We start from the raw sequence: 20789 nt of genomic DNA on the forward strand, positions 1-20789 counted from the left end.
GATGAGCTCTTCAGGCTCTTTATGAGGCCATTATTATGTCCTTTCCCCAAAACTATTGCTTTTTTATGGTTTAAAGAAACATCAAATGATTTAAAATTTTACTTTTAGAAGAAAACAGGAAATACTTCATTGCCCCAGGCTTGGTGGTGCATGGCTGTAGTCCTTGCTGGTGGGGAGGTGAAAGCTGGTGGATTGCTTAAGTTTTAGGAGTTCTGAGCTGAAGTTGGACTAAAGTCCTCACTAAGTCCAGCCCCTGGGAAAGAAGGCCACCAGGCTTTTATTGTGGTAAACCACCCAGTTTGGTTAACCAGAGCAGGTTAAAGCTTCCATGCTGAGCAGTATTGGCTGTTGTGCTTGTCTGGGTGAGATGGTCTGTATGATGAAAGGGTAGCCAAGCATCTTGCCCATGTGTAGCAGGTGCTTACACAGCGCCTGAACCGAAAAAAGAGAAAATCAACTGAAGGGGAGGGAAAGGGTGGATAATAAAGTTCCCTTAACTCATATTTCATTGATTTAAATTTTGTGAATAATGAAGGAAGGGTTTAATAAGCAAATTATAAGGTAAGCAGGATTGCAGGTTCTTCGTTCTGCATAAGGGAGCACATCTTTGGCAAGGACTTTTAAGTGCCCTATGAAACTGGATGCTGACAGTTTTAAGGGTTAACTCTTCAATCCAAGGATTTCTACCTAAGACTTAATGTTTTCTTGAAATTAATAAAACTTTAACTTTCCAGATTTTTTGCTAAGACTCACCTTCAAGTTATCTGAATGAATGTGGTTTTCTCTATGTGTATATAGACACGTTTTCCGTCTTGTGCCTGTGTTTCTCTGAGAGGAATGTACTAATTGCTTACTGCAGTGCTGGGAGTCCAAACCATTAATGTGCTTAGGAAGGAGGCACATGGAACAGCACTAAGGACATCAAGGATCCATGAATCTGTTCCCTCTGGAGCCAATTAGAAGGTCTTCAAGAGCGGTTTGGCCACAAGATCCACTCGGTGGTCAGCCTCATGATGCGTCTCCAATATTAGTTAGCTACGGTCTTCCTCAGATAACAGATAACATAGTGAGGTTTGTGCTTTGCCTGGAGTCTTTGAGGACCTTTGTACCATCATTAATACATAGGAAATGTCTATTTGCTGTCCGTATACATAAGGATCTGTGCAGAAACTTTGCCCTCAGGGTCTGTTTGGCCAGTCTCTCTCTTTATACAGCCTGTGGGCTCCTGCTGCCTCTAATTGAGGTCAGCATCCCAGATGAGCTCTCCTGTGCTAAACACCCTGTGGAGGGCCGAGGATGTGGGGAGGAAATGAGGAAGCTGCTGAGCTGATGGGGATCCAACTTGGGAGGACGTGTTAGAACTAGGAGTTCCTTAGGCTCCAGGAGCTTATAACCAACCTACCAAGGGACATAGACTATGCAAAGGGGGATAATGTGTAATAAGGCTGGTCCAGAAGGTTGGAGTCAGGCTGGAGGGCCCCAATTTGTTTTCTTACAGGAAGTAAGGAGCCACAGAAAATGTTGGAACATGAGTCATGTGGGCAGCTTTGTGCCTTAGGAAGTCACTTTTGACAGCTGTGTGGGGTGATGGAAAGCGTATTGGAATTGGAATCGGGAAACCCAGGTTCAAATTCTGCCTCTTCTGCTTGTTCTCTCTTGGTCTCAGTTTCCTCATGGGTAAAGGGATTGGTCTGAGGCCTCTTCAAGCTCTCAGGTTTATGGTCCATTGAAAGATGAATCTGAGGAGGAAGAAAATGGTGAGGGAGTCATGATGTGGTAACATGCTAAATTTGGAATGAGAGTTAAACCACCTCCCACCGAGTCAGATCCCCTGTTGGTCCATGTGTTTCCTCATCTGTAATATGAGGGACTAGGTGACTTCATAAAGATTCCATAGTTTTAGGTCTCATGGTATAAGGACTGTAAGTTTAGAAAGCATTGGGGAGCTCATTTAGTCCAACCCTTTCATTTTGCAGAGGACTAGGTCAAAGGCACTTTTGTCAGTGGAGAGGAAGGGACTGATGTAAAAAATATGCAAGGAGACTATAGGATTGGGCAACCAATTTGATTCTTTGTTCTCCCTCAGCCCCACATCTGCAGATGTCTGAGATTTCAGGTCTGGGAGGAGAGGCACCCTTAGGTGGGAACCAATATGAGTTCAGTTTTTGACTTGTTGAATTTGAAGTCCTGACAGGCCATCCAGGTAGAGATAGCCCACAGGCAGGTGGAAAGGAGGGACTGATGTTCGGGAAAGACAGTGAGGCTCAGATTTTAGAGCTGTCTGCACAAGAGAGGTGATGGAACTGATGGGAGAGAATGAGAGATCACCAAAGGGCAACACAGAGAAAGAAGTAGCAAAACAGCCTCAGGGGAGAGAGGACCACCCACATTTAGGATTTCGGAGGCTGATCAGCCATCACAAGAGCCCAAGAAGGAGTTTTCAGACTCATTGGAGAACCAAGAGAGGTAATCGAATTTCCTTTGTTGAATCCCAAGATGTAATTGAAATTGGATCATTGTGTCCTGCCGTACTCAAGCAAGTGTTTTCTGTCCTGCCATCTTAGAATAGCTAGTTAATGTGAATCTAGAAGTTGGAAATAGGCTCTCCTAGCCACCTTAACTTCCTTCTTTCTTTCTCCTGTGAATGCATGTGATTTCTAAAGCCTTGAAGTACCATATTGCAGAGGGATAAAAACACATCTAGAGAGCTGCCAGGTTCTGGTTGCTGTGGGAACCAAAGCTGTGAATTGCTTAACTCCTACACTTAATTTCTGAAGAAAAGTGCTAATGAGCATGTAATCAGTAGTGTTTCCAGGATCTCCAAGCATTTAATCCAAAGCCGCTCTCCTGCCCTGAGCTCTGCAGTCAAGGATGTCTGGTGAGGACAGTCGACAAATTGCTTATCCTGGTAGAAGGCGTGACTTGAGGCCTTCCACCAGCAAGTGGTTCTCAAGCTCATTTCTCTGCTGTCCTAGGACAGGCCGAATCGCTGGGAACACAGTAAGCGGTTATGTGTGTCGGCAGTCAAAGCATGGCTGGGCTTCATGCCAGCTTTGTCATTTTGTGCCTCTGACACAAACCACTGAGCCTCCCTTTCTTCATCTGTAAAATTCACAACCCATGCTTCTAGGGTGGAGGATCCTAGCTAACAGCCACCCCATATGGAGGGGCCTCACAAGGGCTCCTCGTCATGCCTGAATATTGTGCCTGAGAAGGCCGCCCAGCTCTGGCAGAGGAGATGTCACGTGAGCAGAAGAGGAAGAGACCAGGGAGGACCAGAAGGAGGCAGTCAGGCAAGGGAAGGCGGGGGCTAGACCAGATGGCTTTCTCACAGTCCTTTCCAACTTGGGAATTTTGCTTCAGAAGTAAAAAATCCATGATTTCCACTAGTAAGTCATCTAATTTCTTAACTTTACAAATGGAACTTTTCTTTGTGGTTTCCCTAACACAAAACCTGAGACTGATTCTGATAGAATGGAATGAAAAGGGAACATGACCCAAGAGGAAATGGGTGGAATCCCAGCCTATGTCCAAGCTGCCTTGGTCTTTGAGCCTGGAGGAGCACCGGTTTCGTGTGTATGTCCTTCCTCTGAGATCCTTGGTGTTCTACAAATTAGCCTAAATGTTAGAACATCCTGCTTAACACCCCATTCACAAATAGTGCTGTTGGCCTGGAGCGAGTATCTCAGAACAACAGTTGACATACCCAGGCTATATTCCAGTTACTTAGGGAATCTCAGAGCAAGTCATTGATTCGAGAGATCTGTGGGACATTTAGTCTTCTCAGCAATCAATAATCCAAGGCAGTTCCCAAAGACTCATGATGGAAAATGTTCTCCACGTCCAGAGAAAGAATTGTGGAGTCTGACTGCAGGGCAAAGCAGACTAGTTTCACGTTTTATATTTAACAACAGGACTGAGGTAGAAATGTGTTCACATGACTGCATATGTGTGACCTATGTCAGATTGCTGCTGGCTGCAGTGGAGAGGGATGGGGGGAGACTCTGAAGCTCAATCTTATAAAAATGAATGTTGAAAACTATCTTTATGTGTAATTGTGGAATAATAAAATACTGTTTATCAAAGAAGAGGAAAGAAAAAACATCAGCATGGGGGGGGGGTAGAAGGCAAGTCTTGTGGCCCTCTAACCAACAGCAGTTCATGATATAATGGATAGAGCCCTGGGACTTGGGTCAGAAGACCCAGTCAAAATCTGGCCTCAGACACTAGCTTTGTGACCCCTCGGTAAGTCACTTAACTTCTATTTGCCTCAGTTTCTTCAGTTATAAAATGGGGATAGTTATAGCACCTACTTGTGGGATTTTTGTGAGGACCAAATGAGATAATGTTTGTAAATTGCCATGTCTGGGACATAGTAAGTGCTATATCAGTAATTCCTCCCTTCCCTTCCCCCTTAAAGAACCTGGATAATGGTTTTGTGCATCCGAGAGCTTCACACACAGTGACGTCCTTAATAAATGTTTATTCATTGTTGTAGAATTAGTTGTCTGCAGATATCTTATTCTCTCTTTTTTTAACCTCCTCCCCCCCCATATATTGCACGTATATTGTGCACATATTACATGCTTTTAAAGGGTCTCTTGAATTTGAATTTATTCCTGTGCCTCTGTTCTGTACATATCTCACGTGAGTAGGACATCAGGCATGTTGGCGATGGGGTGCGGCTCCCATCTGAAAGAGGAGGGCAGACGGGATGGTGAACAGCCTTGATTGTCATCCAGAGACAGGCTGGAGGGACTGGGACTGTTTGCACACAGAGAAGATTTTGGAGTGTTGAGATGTCTGAAGGGGGACATGTAGAAGAGAGAATTTTTCTGCTTGGCCCCAAGGAAGGAAGTTCCAGATTTCAGTTTGGTGTAAAAAAATCCACTGCCCAACAACTAGAGGCATCTCAGAGTGGAATGGGGGCCACCTTGGGGAACTAGAAATGTGGGGGGAAGGAATGGAGACATTCAGTAGGTGCTTCTGTGTACTGGGCACTTTGTTGGGGTTTTTTTGTTTTTTTTGTGGGGGTACTGAGGGTTAAGTGACTTGCCCAGGGTCACATAGCTAGTAAGTGTCAAGTATCTGAGTCTGGATTTGAACTCAGGTCCTCCTGAATCCAGGGCTGGTGCTTTATCCACTATGCCACCTAGCTGCCCCCTGGGCACTTTGTTAAACGCTGAAGGTATGATGCAAGACAGCCCTGCCTTCAAGGAATGTACATTCCACTGGGGGAAACAGAGTCTATAAAGAGGAGGGGGCTGCACTTGCCCAGCATGAGGCTAGCCAGGAAGAAAACATGGCTTTGAGGTGGGTTGACTTGAACAGTTTTAGCTGCTTAAATGCAAACTTCACATGGGGAAGGGCAAGAAGGGGATGAGCAGAGAGGTTTGGAAATGGAGAGAGGTGTGGGAAGACTATTAGCCAATGCCTTCATCAGATCTAGCTCCAGGGCTGCAAGGGGCCCGAGGTCTCGGAGTAAGTATATCCAGGAGAAAGGATGCCCAGTGACTACAGTAATGTTACTGAAAAGAACACAAAAAGGAAGTATTGTCCACTCGTTCTAACAACTGTTTGTACTTCACTTGTTTTCTTCATTATGGAAGCTTCATGTCTGGGGATGAAGGGTCTATCTAAAATACAACAAAAAAGCAAAAGCTGCAGTAGTCGTGTGCAAGAAGAAAACCATCCAGCTTGTTTTCAGAGTCCTTTTGTACCTGATCCTTGGAATCCACAGTTAGTTGGTTACTCACTGATCTCTTTGTAAGGGGAAATTAATCATGAAATCATAGCTTCCCAACTAATGAGAAGAATGCTGCTGGATGGGGTTGGGGGAGATTTGTGCCAATTTGTTCATTGTGTCTCCTGCAGGCAGCAGCAGGCATCCTGTGCTATGTGGGAGCCTACGTCTTCATCACTTATGATGACTATGATCATTTCTTTGAAGACGTGTACACGCTCATCCCTGCTGTCGTGATTATAGCCGTAGGAACCCTTCTTTTCATTATTGGACTAATTGGATGCTGTGCCACCATCCGAGAAAGCCGCTGCGGACTTGCCACAGTAAGTTAGGATCTCCCTGGCGCCATGGCATCAGAACACACATCCCTGCTTGATTTCTCGGGCTCTTCTATAACTCATGCAACTCCCTGGGTTTCTTAATGTGGATCCTCTGAAACTGTCTCCATATTTCACTTGGAAACTAGATGACTTTTCTATTGAGTGACTTGGGTTTACTTTTAAGTTTGCGTATTGAATCTCCTCTCAATTTTTTTCTTGCAGTTTGTGATCATTCTGCTGTTGGTTTTTATCACAGAGGTGGTTGTCGTGGTTTTGGGATATGTTTACAGAGCAAAGGTATGAATTTTAATTTTGTTGTCTGTCTTCAGTGTATGGTAGGCTCTAAATTTGAAGAATGTTTTATGAGTCATTTATATTCAACTAGAACAGCATTCACTTCAGGTGATAGTAAAAATGTTTGCTTTTTAAAATTCCTCAACTGCAACGTTGACCAGAAATTATTCATCCAGCAAGGTTTCTTTCAGCCCTATGATATGGGAAAATATATTATCAATTCTTCTACAGTTTTAGGATTTTGAAAGTGGCATCACAGTTCTAGAAGTTACAATGCAAATGGACTTGGAATGAGCTCTTGAAACTCCTTCCAAAAAGCCATCCATACCACTGACCCCAGCTCAGGGCTCTCCAGCCAGAAGTGAGGAGAGAAGAGAAATCACTGATGATTGAGTTTTATAAGAAAGTTACTGCTATTTCAGAAAAATGAGGGGGCCTTTGACTTTTAAATAATAACATGGATATGGAAATAAATTATATGTAAACATGAAAAGGTAAAACCACTTTTTTTATATTTCTAAGTCATTTTAGTTAGAAAAACACTTGTGCTAACACATTGGAATGCTAAATGTTAAGCTGCCAAATTTGATTTTATTTTGCAATAGAGATGGGCACCATATTATACAGGTATGATTCTGTTGGGACTCTCACTCCCTGCTGTATAGACCCCCTCTTTCTACTTCTTCTCTTCTTCCCCCCTCTCCCCCGCTTTACATCTTCCCTAATTTTATGCCACAGGTAACACTAAAGGTTCACTGCTTGGGTTTGCTGCTCCTGGCTAGAGAATATTCGTTTATTATAATATAAGTTTAGAAACAGTGATGAGGGTACCATCAGACCCCTGTGGTAATGCTTTCATTCTTGATTTAAATTTGCATCATGAATGTCATTTACTATTTGAGTCTATTGATGTGGTAGAAAAGCAGTTATTATGTGGTTAGGAAGAACTGCCCTGCAGGAAATAAAGACAGAGGGAATCTTAACACTGAGATTATTCTTCTCTTAGGACAGTGGATTTTTTCCCTACCCACTGACCTGTCACATCAATCTGAATGCAGTTGTTACAGTTTTAAAGATTACAGATTATTTTTCATGTTAACAACATGAATACAGAAGGTAGCTGGTTTGCACAGAGTCTGGAAGAATGAGCACCAGAGAGTAAGAATTTGTGTCCCAGTAAATTGGGGAGGAACAGGTTACTTGAAGTTATCAGGGCTGACATAGCCTCCTCCCTGGATTTGGATCCTTTGACCAACAAGCAGCAGCAGTCTGGTATGTTAGGAATGGCATCATTTTATGTAGATTGGGCAGGTTTCCCTTTAAGGAAGGTGGGGAGGAGCCAGGAGGCTGTTCTCCAGGTTTTCATGGGCTTCTGGGGGAATGGTACCCAAGGCTTTAGCAGAATTCTCATTCCTCTGCAGAAACACCTGCTTGTTTATCTGAATTTCTAACTTTAACTTTAAGGGATTTTAGCCTTTTGTATCCTTTCTTATTAGTAAAGACATTCTTTATTGCATTTTATGGTCTACAGGTCTTTTAACGGGACTGGCCCAGAATACCTGGTTTTCTAAGCACACTTTCTGGGAAGATTTGCTTCTGCTTGGCAGTTATTCTTTTCTTTGCAAACTAGTCATTGGCATTCTGGTTTCTTGGTCAGGTTCTTCTTAATTGGGTTAGCATGAGGTGGGTTCCCCAGAGCCCTAGAAGTGGGCTGATAAAAGTCAAGTTCCCAGCCCTTGTGGGAGGATCCCCTCCTCCCCTCAAAGGTGGAGATTCCCTGGAAAAGCCACTGGCCTTGTTCTCCCCAGTATTACCTGCTGCGGGCTCCTTGAAGGCAGGGTTTGTTATATTTCCTCTGTATTCTCAGTATCCAGTATAGTGCCTGGCACATAGTAGGTACTTGGATCAGTGCTTGTTTATTGGGCATTTGATTGAATGTATTCATGGTAAAGGGCTTGGGTGCAAGCAGGTTGTTACTTCTGCTGACTGTCCAAGTGACAAAACGGATCAAAAACCAAACCCTGTTTTCCCTGCTGCTAATTGGAAAACTCCGTACACCTTTGACACCGGGCATCCTTTCTAGGGGCTGACACCTGGTCTTTGGCTCAAGGTCTCATTGTGTGGGCGCATGCTTGAAGTCAGCACGCGGAGCTGTGTCTCTTCCAGTCCTCACGCCTTGTAAGAAAAAGAAAGCCAAATTCAGTCCTCTGAGAACATACCAGGAGAATTTATTTGAAAAAAATAAAGTGAATTTGAACTATGGGCATCTATCCTGAGGGTGTTGTGTGGCTCTCTTCTCTCCAGAGTAGACACATAGTTGTGTTAAACGTGAGCTTTTCATAGGGCGTTTTTAATTCCTGTAGGAGTTTGCTGCTAGCTTCGATGGTGGTACAAAATGACGCTAATCTACAGTTGAACATAAGGGATAAAAAGACTTGTTCAATTTCTTTTCCTAAAATTGAGTTATTTACATATTTTATTTCTTCTGTTAATCTGAATAAATTATATTTTTGTAGATATTCATCCCTTTTGTTTAGATTGTCAGATTTAGTGGCATATAATTGGGCGAAATAATTCCTAATAATTGTCTTAATTTCCTCTTCATTGGTGGTGAGTTCACCCCTTTCATTATTGATACTAGCAAATTGGTGTTCTTTCATAAGGGATAAAAAAGGGGAAAAAATTTAAAGAGTAGTGAACAGAGACCTTTTTTAGATGAATAGTGGTTTTTTTAAAATTATTTTATTCTGTTAAATATTTCCCAATTACATGTAAAAAAAATTCTAACAAATCTTGAGTTCCAAATTTTCTCCCTCCCTGCAACCCCTCTTCTCCTTAAGAAGACAAGCAATTTAATATTAATTATACATGTGAGGAGCAGCTAGGTGGCGCAGTGGATAGAGCACCGGCCCTGGAGTCAGGAGTACCTGAGTTCAAATCCAGCCTCAGACACTTAATACTTACCAGCTGTGTGACCCTGGGCAAGTCACTTAACCCCAATTGCCTCACTTAAAAAAAAAATTACACATGTGAGATCGTGCAGACCATATTTCCATTATTAGCCATCTTCTAAAAGAAAACAGTAAAAATAAATAAAGTTTTTAAAAAGTATACTTCACTGCACTCAGTTCCTCATTTCTTTCTCTGGAGGTAGCATTTTCATAATGGGTCCTTTGGAATTGGCTTGGATCATTTTGTTGTTGAGAATAGCTAAGTCATTCACAGTTGATCATTATACAATATTGCTATTTCTATATACATTGTCCTGGTTTTGCTCACTTCACTTTGCATCAGTTCTTGTCATTTCTTATAGTACAATAGTATTTCATCACAATCATATACCACAACTTGTTCAGCCATTCCCCAGTTTCCCTCAATTTCCATTTTTTTTGCCACCACAAAAAGAGCTGCTATAAATATTTTTGTACAGACAGGTCCTTTTCCTTTTTCTTTGATCTCTTGGGACACAGACCTAGCAGTGGTATTGCTGGTCAAAGGGTCTGCACAGTTTTGTAGCCCTTTAGGCATAGCTCCAAATTGCTTTCCAGAATGGTTGGACCAGTTCACAATTTTACCAACAGTGCATTAGTGTCTCAACTTTTCCACATCCCCTCCAGCATATGTTATTTTCCTTTTCTGTCATGTTAGTCAATCTGATAGGTATGAGGTGGTATCTCAGAGTTGTTTTAATTTGCATTTCTCTAGTCAGTCGTGATTTAGAGCATTTTTTCATGTGACTTTGATAGTTTCAATTTCTTCTTCTGACAACTGCCTGTTCATACCCTTTGACTATTTCTTTTTTTAATTTTCTATTTAGAATTTTTTCCCAAATTACATGTAAAAATGATTTTTAACCTCAATTTTTAAAACTTTGTTCCAAATTCTCTTCCTCCCTTTGAAACGCCCCCTTAATAGCTCAAGCAGTTCAATATGTTACACATGTGTAGCCTTTGACTGTTTCTTAACTAGGGAATGCCGCATGTTCTTGTCAATTTGGCTTAGTTCCCTATATATGAGGAATGAGGCCTTTATCAGAGAAATTTGGTGCAAAATTTTCCCCCAGTTTCTTGTTTTCCTTCTAATTTTGGCTGCATTGTTTTGTTTGGGCAAAAGTGTTTTTTAATTTCATGAAATCAGAATTATCTGTTTTGCTTCCCATAATCCCCTTCATCTCTAATTTGGTCATAAACTCTTCCTTTATCTGTGGACCTAACAGGCACATTTTCCCATGCTCACCTAATTTACTTGACCCTTTATGTCTAAATCTTTTTTTTTTCCCAATTTAAACAGTGTGAGATATCAGTCTATACCTAGTTTCTGCCAAACTACTTTGCAATTTTCTCAGCAATTTTTATCAAATGTTGTGTTCTTACCCCAAAACATTTGGGTTTATCAAAAACTAGATTCCTTTGTGTATTGTGTAGCTAATCTATCCCACTGATCCATCACTATTTCTTGGTCAGTACTAGACTGTTTTGATGATTACCACTTTGTAATATAGTTTGAGATCTGGAACTGCTAAGCTGTCTTCCTTAACATTTTTTTCCCATTGATTCCCTTGACCTTTTGTTTTTCCAATCGTTATTCTTTTCTAGCTCTACAAAATAATTCTTTGGTAGTTTGATTGGTATGGTAAATAAAGGTATTTCGGCAACTCTCAAGTTGCTGGTTAGGCATTTTAGCTATAGCTTTTTACTACCAATGACTGTATTTCCAAATGTCACTGAGAGAATGAATTACTTGTATTGTCTTTAGGTGGAAAGTGAGGTGGATCGCCGCATCCAGAAAGTGTACAAGACCTATAATGGAACCTCTCCAGATGCCGCCAGTCGGGCTATTGATTATGTACAGAGACAGGTAGGCCTAACATCTGTTTGCTGTAGCCCCAAACGTCTGTGCAGTTTGGGAGAGTGTACCTGCTTCCTCGTCACTGTCCTGGAAGTTTTCCCTTCTATACCTGGGATTCTTTACTGGGGGTCCATGAACTTGGCTTTTTAAAACCATCTTGATTGTTTATTTTCGTGTAATTGATTTTCTTCATGATCATGGCCCGAGTCCATCGCACCAAAGGAAGTTAGGTGCCTCTGCTCTCCATCCCTTGAGTAGCTTGATCTAGTCGCCTTATTAAAGCCAGTCCTTTTTCATTGCTTCAAAGGCATCTAGTTTCAGCCCCGCAGCCAGGTCGTGTTGTCTGGGCACACGCTTTCCCTAGTGTTTATAAGCGGGAGGCTCTGTGTGACTTGCGGGGGGTGCCTGAAGACTCTGCAAAGCCGTTTTCACGTTTCATCCCATAGAAGTGAGCCAGTGTGGTTTATATTTCACATAAAAGACCCCATCTGTGGAGAGGGAGGGGGTTGGATGTTCTGGAAAGATGTTTTCACAGCTCTGGTTCGTGGCCATAAATGTGACTTTGGTAAATTGCTTCCCTTCTACCTTCCTTAGTTCCTCAAGGATCTGGGATTTTGTTGGTGGAGACATTGCCATCGATTCCATTCACAGCCCATATCCCACCACACCTTGAGATGGTCTCTCAGGCCAGTGGTGGCTGATCTCAGGGATGCCAGGCAGGCCCCCATGGCAGATAGGGCATGTAGCCCAGCCCCTGCTGCAGAGATTTTTCCAGCTAGCACTGTGCTGGCAGAGCCCTTCAGGTTCTGGGGTGCCCCTACTCTGGGCAGACAGCAGGGGAGGCCTCTGGGAGAAGGGGCTTCATCTGCAAAAGGAGCATCCTGGGACCTGCCTTCTCCATCTCTTTGAGAAATGGGGGTTTTGTCGCCTCTGAAGCACTCTGAATTCAGGCTCCAGCCTTAGCTGGCCAGCCTGTCATGTTCTTGTCCTGTAAGAAATAAGATTCTCTGTCTCTCCTCTAGCTGCACTGTTGTGGAATTCGCAATTACTCAGACTGGGAGAATACAGACTGGTTCAAAGAAACAAAAAATCAGAGCGTGCCCCTCAGCTGCTGCAGAGCATCTGCCAGCAGCTGCAATGGGAGCCTGGCCCACCCTGCAGACCTCTACTCCGAGGTAAGTCAGACTGCTCGGACCACTGGGGACAGTCTCGTGTGCTTCCGTCGCTGCCCTCTGTGTGCAGTAAAATGCATTCTTTCCTGGCAGACGTTAATTTGGCCCCATTTCACTGGGCATCTGCCATGTGCCACCTTCTGAGGAAGGTGATCGGGGAGACTCGACAGTCCCCGCTTCAGGAGTCCTTCATGGAGCGTCTCTTCATTACTCTCGCCACCCCTCCCCTCCTCTCCTGACAGCGAAAGTTTGTTGTGGAAGCTCTCTGTGCTTTTACTGGGGGAGAATCTAATCGTGCTGGGCTTGCTTGTTCGTTTGTTTTTCAGGGTTGTGAGGCCTTGGTTGTGAAGAAGCTCCAGGACATCATGATGTACGTCATTTGGGCAGCATTGACATTTGCTGCTATTCAGGTAAGACTCAAACCGAAGGTCCATCCAGCAGACGCTCCCTGGCGTGATCCCTTTGCCCGTCGTCAGCTGTGCTCTGGGTAGAGTTCAACATGCAATAAAACCTTTGTAGGCTTGGATCGGTTAGCAGCCATTGAGGTCTAGGGAATGCTTTCCTCCCTCCATTTCTGGGTTTCCGGTCCCAAACCTATGAGCAGTGCAGAAAAAGCAAAGTTTTGAAAGTCGGGGCACAGATAGGTGAGACCTTGGAGGGATGACTGACCGGAGCTGGTCAGGAGCTTCTCCATCGCTGCAAAACACAGTTTTTCATAATGGACCAAGCAGTTGGTTTTCAAGTTGGCCTTACTTTATTTGAGCATTTTTATTGGGAATTAAGTGGTATCATTTTTCCTCCGTCTTTGGACTCTTTCCACTTTCTACCCCCATTTATCCAGCATTGTGTATCTGAATTCATCACATCACATTCACATATTCAAAACAGAAGTAATGTAGTCACCTCTAGTGACATTCTTAGCAGCAGAGTAATCTATCTTTGGCTAAAATATCATTATGGAAACAGTGGATAATTAAAACAGAATTTTTCTCAGCCATTGGATCAGATTGTAATGTGAGTAATGTAGGGAGCTACAATGCATCATCAAGTTGTTAGTGATATACTATGGGGGTCCTGTTGTCATCATTGTCCTGTCACCCAGGTTTGTGACCTTAGAGTCCCCCTTGTCTCATTGTCCCTCACCTGGCATATCCCAAGGGTTGCCGGGTCTTGCTAGGGCTGCCTCCATACTATTTCCCATCTGTTCCTATCTTTCTCCTCACTTGGCCACCACCCTGGTTCGGGCCCTCACCACCCCTTTTCTGGACTTTTGTAGCGGCTTCCTAATGCATCTATCCCAAGTCTTTCCCCCTCCCCAGTTGTCTTCCACACAGCTGCCCAAGGAATATTTTCAAAGCCCAGATCTGACCCTGCCATTCCCCTATTTTGTAGATTCCACTGGCTCCCCATTCTCACTAGTATCAAATACACACTACTTTTTTTTGGTGTGTAAAGAAAGCCTTTTATAGTCTAGTCCATTCCACCCATCCATAATTGTTACACAGGCCTCCCTCGCACACACTCTGAATTCTAACCACATGCTCCTACATGGTCCCCACTAGGCGTTCCTTCTCCATTCCCTCTCTAGACTTACACTGTCTAGAGTCCCTAGCTCCCTTCAGGCTTCAGCTGATGCCAGTTTTTGTATGAGACTTTCAGATACTTTTGTTTCTGTTTCTTGCTGAATCTGTTTTCCCTGGTAGATAGTGACCTCCCTAGGGTGGGGCCTTTTTTTTTTTTTTTTTTTTTGGTCCTTGAAGTTCTTCAGTATTTAGCACAGTGCCTAGCATGTAGTGAGGGCTTAATGACTGCTGCTTGATGAATTGGCATATCTAATAATTACTTTGTTGGTCAGAGCCAAACAAAGATCAGGGATTTGGGGTCTGAATTGATTTCCAGAGGATTACTAGTTCTATGTAAATTAAAAATATTGGAGAATCCACAATAATACTGTTATGGAAAGTCAGGTTCACAGTCACAAAAGCTCTCCTAGCCTAATGCTGATGAGAAGGTATTTCTGCTCTGATTCAGCCATGCTGCATAATCAGAACAGTTGCCTCTGGAGTCCTAGGTGTTGGTTACTTGAGAGGCAAGCATGGTGTCGTGAATAGAGGACCAGCTTTGGGGTCAGGGCAGCCAGAGTGGAAGCCCCTCTTCGGCCACAGCCCACGCACTTCACCTTCTTGTCATAGTTGTTTCAAGAAACGAGTTCAGAAGGGAAAGAACATCAGTGGGGTTTATAAGCCAGGCTGGGAGGGAGGGACCTAGGTCACATGAAGAACTTAGGGATCTACAGAAGGTTCCATGATCACAGAAGCTCTACCTGAAAAGGTTTTCATCTCTGCGAACGTATGCATTGCATGTAAAGTGACTGAAATGACTTCGATCGAGATCTCCCCTGGAAGATGGGGCCTCTCATGCCTCTTTTGTGTAGCCCACATAACTCGATGGAAAACACATCTTTCCCTTCTGCAGAGGCACAAAATCAATCCTTAGTAGTGCAGAAACAGTCACCCAGGGAGCTTGGCTTTCTAATGAATCATCACAGAACTGTTTTAATCCTAGAAAAGTACGCAATCCACCTTGTTGATATTAGAAAAGGGCGTTTTCCATTAAATGCATTAACTTGAGCTAACATAGACAAACAAAATCTAGATAATTTTAAGAAACTTAGGTTTGAACTAGCAATTAAATCCCATCCTCTCTAGCATAATTTTAAAATGCCCACGCACTTTCTTAAAATAAATCCTCCAGGCATGAAATCTGCTTTAAGAGCAGCTATTAGAGCATTTCAGGAAATCTAGGTCTGATCGTGGAAAACGAAACATTTCTCATTAGTTTTCTGTAAGACTGTCATTTATTATGAAGGAAACTGATCACTTGGCCCTAGTGATAGGCCCCAAACTAGACGAATTTATCCATTGATGGCTCACCTTTAGTGAGGGGTACCCACCACTGCCACTGCAAGAGGCCATGTGTTCCATTTTGAGATAGCTCCTATTCACACCAAGCCTGAATCTGATATTTGCATTGTAATTGCATTGTGGGTCTTATGTACCCAAAATTGTGTTTGGACCTATTGATGCTATCAGTCTTATATTTTAAAATTGTTACTGTTTTCCTTTTTATAAAAACATTCAGAAGTGGAATTTAATCTTTTTTTTTTTTTTTTTTTTTTTTTAGTGAGGCAATTGGGGTTAAGTGACTTGCCCAGGGTCACACAGCTAGTACCTGTTAGGTGTCTGAGGCTGGATTTGAACTCAGGTCCTCCTGAATCCAGGGCCGGTGCTCTATCCACTGCGCCACCTAGCTGCCCCTGGAATTTAATCTTGATTAGTTTTGATGAAATCATTAATTGGCCATTGAATTTAATAGTCATGACTTTTAGTTTTATAGTTAAAATTCCATGGTAGAAAATATCATTATCACTAAAATCTTAATGTAATAAATAATGTGTCTAAGTTTTTCACTTGAAATTGTATATAATATTCAGTACTGCAAAATTCTAGTACAGCCAAAAATTTTGAGAAGTCTTTTGGAATCCATTATTGAAATTCCTTGAATACTCAGTTGTATTACTGAAAGATCACCCCCCCTTACTAATTTAACCTGTTGCTTGCAATTACCAGCATTAGTTTTCCTTTAGGGTTGAGCCTTTGACCCCAGTTACTTAAGTTAAAATTCTGTGTTCTCTGAGGGAAGGGGAGTTATGGGATGTAAACAATTCTTAACAGCCACAGTCACACTCCATTTGGGCAAGACTGGTGGAAATGGGATTCAGCAATGGTAAGTTTTTTAAATGGAAGAATGGAAGGAGTCCTAGAGAATTGAGTAGGATCCTTAGCAGCTAAATCGCTTGGCACCTGAGAGAGGGTAAGGGGCCAAAAGGCAGCTTGATAGAATGGAAAGAACTGTGGTTTTACAATCAAGGGATCCAAATTCAAATGGTACCTCTTCTGTTTACTGTACCTCTGTTATTTTTGGCATGCCGCTTAACCTCTTCTGGAAAATGAAGGCAGTTGGAAGAGATGATCTGTAAAGTCCCTTCAGTACTCTAAAGGCTATTTATCCTATTGGATGTGATACTGATGTCTACATCATGATTATCCCTAGTTCTCTCTCTGCTTTTAACAGATTGTCTAAAGCAGGAATCTCAAATATGATGCCTGCAACATTCCTGAGTGCTGCCTATACCAGATTAAAATAAAATTGGGAAGTATTTAACAAAATATTTAAAAATACAATAAGGCATAACATTATATTTTAAAACTAAATCGTGGGCAGCTAGGTGGCGCAGGGGATAGAGCACTGGCCCTGGAGTCAGGAGGACCTGAGTTCAAATCCGGCCTCAGACACTTAACACTTACTAGCTGTGTGACCCTGGGCAAGTCACTTAACCCCAATTGCCTCACCAAAAAAACAAACAAACAAAACTAAATTGTTATGCAGTCTAGTAGTTTAGTGGAACCCTTTTCAATTTGAGTTTGACTGTTGTAAAGGAATAATCAGGAAAATTTTTAAAAGGTCTTTCCCAGCTTAATTTAAAAGGGTACTTAGTCATTACTTAAACAGTTTTAGTCTAGGGTTAGAATTACACCACACACAAAACTGTGCCCCGTGAAAGAGGACTAAGTGTCCCACGAAAGCTCTAGATTGGGAAGACTTTGGTTGTCTTTATTGCTTAGCAGGTCTTTCACTTGGATAGGTCTAGTATGCTTTTCTGTACAACAGCATTTGGAAAACTGGGGGCATCTGAGGGAACTCAGGGAATCTTTGAAATATTTTTAATTTAACCAAAATCAGTGACTGTGGCCTCAAGTGGATTGATTCTCTTAACAAAAACCCTGGCAGTGACTGGTCCCATCTTTGTGGGCCCCGGGGACTCAGTGCAGTGGGATACCCAAGTCATGTGACCTAAATTGCCCCCATACCCAGACTTTGATAGAAGAAATGGAGAACCTTTTCTGCAACCTCCCTTCTGTTCCTGCTCCCATTGAGCAGAGGGACCTTCTTGCTCTCCCTAAGCCAACCGTGCTTCTGGCTCCTTTACCCAGTGCTGGCCCTTCTTTCCCCTCAGCTTCTGGGTATGCTCTGTGCTTGCATCGTGTTGTGCCGGAGGAGTAGAGATCCCGCCTATGAGCTGCTCATCACCGGAGGAACCTACGCCTAGAAGAAAATGGCTCCTGAGGTCCTCAGTCTTGTTTCCCTTCCCTGGATGGTGGATCGGGCGAGTCTCCTGCAGTCACTCTCCTGTCTCTGTAGACTTAGCTGAAGCACACCTGGCACAAAAGAGAAACAACTCTCCTGGACACCGGTGATGGGCACATGAGCCCACCTGCCCCCAATGACCTTTCCCCCCACGCAGCCCCATGTCTTTTGCAAAAAACATGCTAGGAAGCATGCTGGTTTCTGAATCATTTGCCAGTTTGAAGCAGTAGACTGGCCTTTCGAGGGTGGTCCCCTCTGACCAGGAGCACGCTGCTTCTGAAGAACGGTACAGTCTTTGAAAGCTTCGATTGGTGGGACTCCCAGCCCAAGTTCTCTTGGAGGCTGAGGGGGACGAGCTGGCCAGCTGCATGATGGGACCCAAGTGCTGCCCTTCCCCAGTGTCCACTTTTAAAACATGTACATTGTAGTCCGGTAGGGTGGAAATTGTACAGAATAACTTAACCTGTAGACTCCTACGGCGTCCTCGTAGGCCCCCTCTCCATTTGAGGGCGTCTCCCCAACTTGAGTGTTTTTTAAATAAAAGCTGGCTTTTCAGGAGTAAAAGTATGCACTGCTGTTCTGTAATGATATGTATGTGTGGTTTTTTATGAGTGTAGGTCTTCAAGTTGGAAATAATGTACCCGTGTAGACTAGCGAGATGGTGTCACAGTGATCTCCGTTGTACATAGTGAATCTGACTAAATAAAGGCTATATACCCTCCCTCCAAGACATGAGCTTTTGTCTTCATTCAGGACCTGGCCGGGGTGGCGGAGGGGGGACAGGGGACGAAGACTTTGTTGTTTTTATTTCAGAGTTTCTACAGGACAAATAGTTTGAGGTCCAGGTGCCTCTTGAGGTGCCTAGAGCTCATGTCTCTGATGAGGACCCCAAAATCCCCTGGCATCCAAAGAGCCGCAGACTGCTTTTCCTTGCTCTCTACTTTGACTAGGAACTGGCTTATGACGGTCCCTCACATTTGTAGAAGCTCTAGGGTTCGCAAGAGGCAGTCTCTAAAACTCCCTGAAAATATGACCAGATCCCAGACATGGTTCACAGTTGTGTGGTCTCCATTCTGGTCCAACTGGCTCAAGGGCCAGTCTCCCAACTCCAAGCCTTTGCCCAGCTGCTAGTGACCGACACCCCCCCAACCCCAGATCATCTCCTTTGCTCTCGTGCGTGCCTAGTTTTGGACATGTCTCCCCCGTTAAAATAGTTGCTTCTTAAGGGCAGGCCTGTTCTGTCTCGGTCTGGTACCACACTCACACAGGCCTCGAACGTAGCAGATTCTTCAGGAATGTTTCGGATTCAGTTCAGTTACAGATGAGGAAAGAGGCTCTTAGTCATGCTGCTGGTGTCAGAGCTGACCCTCAGGTTCTGGTTCAGACTCGAGCCCAGAACTTTTTCCTCCACCAAAGATGGTAATGTTGGGTCTGACTGAATTTGAGTGTCGTCCCAGTGTTGTGGAAGGAAGGTGTCCTGGACCAGGAGTCCAGAGTCCCTGGCTTTGGGTCCTGGCTCTGCCACTTAGCCATCTCCTGTAACGGCCTGAGCCTCAGTTTTCTCTTCTGTAAAATGGGGCCATTGTGGGAAAGACACTCATGGATTGAAACACCCTCTGCCCTTAAGTGTGCGCAGAGAAGTAGATCCACTGGCTCCTTTTTCTCTCCTTTCCAAAGTGCTTCCAGTTCCTTCCAAGCTCTTAGGAACCTTCCAGTGCTTCGAAATATCCCTCTGAAGTTGTCACGGTTTCTGTTCTGTAGGTGTTGAGGCTAAGACAGAAGCACCATTTAACTGGCCAGCAGCTGGTTTGAATGTTCACAAGCCCATCTCTCCAGGGCCTTCCAGCCTCCTCTCACTCTCTTGCTCCATTTTTTTTTTCCTGGGGCTGCTCTGACCTGTCTGATGACAGATGAGGACCACCTAAGGGCCCAGTGGGCCTTCTGTCACCCCCCCACCAGGAGCTGCCTCTCTGTTGTGCAGCTGCTCTTTGGGGAGGTTGGCCTTGTGGGTTTGTGCACGAGGGCATGGCGGGCATGGGCTACTCAGCTGAGGGGCATGGGAGTGGTGAGGTGGGACTTTGGCTGTGTGTGTGGCCATGTCTAGCATGGACAGAACACATGATTTCTCCACTGCCCACCACTGGCTCCCAAAGCTGATTGTGTTATACATCCGTTATTCACTCCCCCACCTCAAAGGCTTTCCTTGTCCCAGATGCTTTTCTTGAAGAAAACTGAATCTTTTTCCTAATGAAAGGATATGACTGTTACTGGTCCTACAAGGATGGATTTTTTCCATCAGCGTCAGCTTATAAATACATCTCCAGTTACTGGCTGTTTGACACCCATTGTAACCATTAAACCTTATGGTGGCTGGAAAGTTGGTCCAGGGGAACCCATTGTCTCTGGCTGCACAGGCTCCCAGTGGGCCTTAGTGATGAACACTGACCGCCTCATAAATGTCATCAAGGAAGGCAGGGAACGGCTAGAGCACATGGCAGATTCTCTAAGAAATGGTGGCTCTTTAGAAGAAGATGGGGACACAGGTGTCCAAGCTCAGAGCTCCCACGGATGTTGATGCAGGCCTTCATAAGCTCGGGATCCCTCCCTCTTCCCTACTTATTAATTTAAGTTTGAAAGGAATCCACCAACAGGTACTTAATGCTGGACTCAAGGCCATTTCCTGGGGCCCCTTCTAACATCCATGTTTTCTCCTTCTGGCCTGGTTCCTGGACTTCAGCCTGGCCGGAGCCTCCTTACCACCCTCCAGAACCACGTTGGGAATGTCCCTCCTTGGGGCCGACCCTCTTTCCATGGTGACTTGGTCCTTGAGCCCCCCTTTTGGGAGGCTGAGGGTCGCCTGCCTGACCCTGCTCCTCACAGAACTGTTTCCCTTACTGTCTACCTTCATCCTTATTCCCCGCCACTTTCTGCTCCCCTTTTCTCTGTTATCTTCTCCCATTAGAACATAAGCCCCTTGGGAGCAGGCACTGTCTTTGCTTCTATTTGTATCCTCGGTGCTTAACACAGTATCTGGCCTAAGTTCTTAATAATGACCCATTCCCTTCTGTTAGAAAAAGCTTTGGTGCAGTTGGGCCTTTGGGGAGCAAGCAGGGAGGGATGCTTGTTCCCATCTCTGGAGCACTTGGAAGCTTAGGTTTACAAGCTTTTTGCTTCCAACATTTCCACTAGAAGGAGGAACAGAGC

At 44.0% G+C, this 20789-nt stretch overlaps 1 protein-coding gene across 1 annotated transcript in view; it reads left to right on the forward strand.

The window, feature by feature from the left end:
* Nucleotides 1-18313, forward strand: part of TSPAN3 (tetraspanin 3) — a 31251-nt gene extending 12938 nt beyond the window's left edge. Inside the window, exons 2-7 of the mRNA XM_043987131.1 lie at nt 5875-6066; nt 6286-6360; nt 11113-11214; nt 12228-12380; nt 12704-12787; nt 17455-18313. Coding sequence (XP_043843066.1) covers nt 5875-6066; nt 6286-6360; nt 11113-11214; nt 12228-12380; nt 12704-12787; nt 17455-17547 — 699 coding nt within the window. The 3' untranslated portion in view covers nt 17548-18313. The remainder of the gene's footprint in view (nt 1-5874; nt 6067-6285; nt 6361-11112; nt 11215-12227; nt 12381-12703; nt 12788-17454) is intronic.
* The last annotated feature ends 2476 nt before the right edge of the window (nt 18314-20789 follow it).

Source organism: Dromiciops gliroides, chromosome 2, assembly GCF_019393635.1.
Source record: "Dromiciops gliroides isolate mDroGli1 chromosome 2, mDroGli1.pri, whole genome shotgun sequence".
Classification (NCBI taxonomy): Eukaryota; Metazoa; Chordata; class Mammalia; order Microbiotheria; family Microbiotheriidae; genus Dromiciops; species Dromiciops gliroides.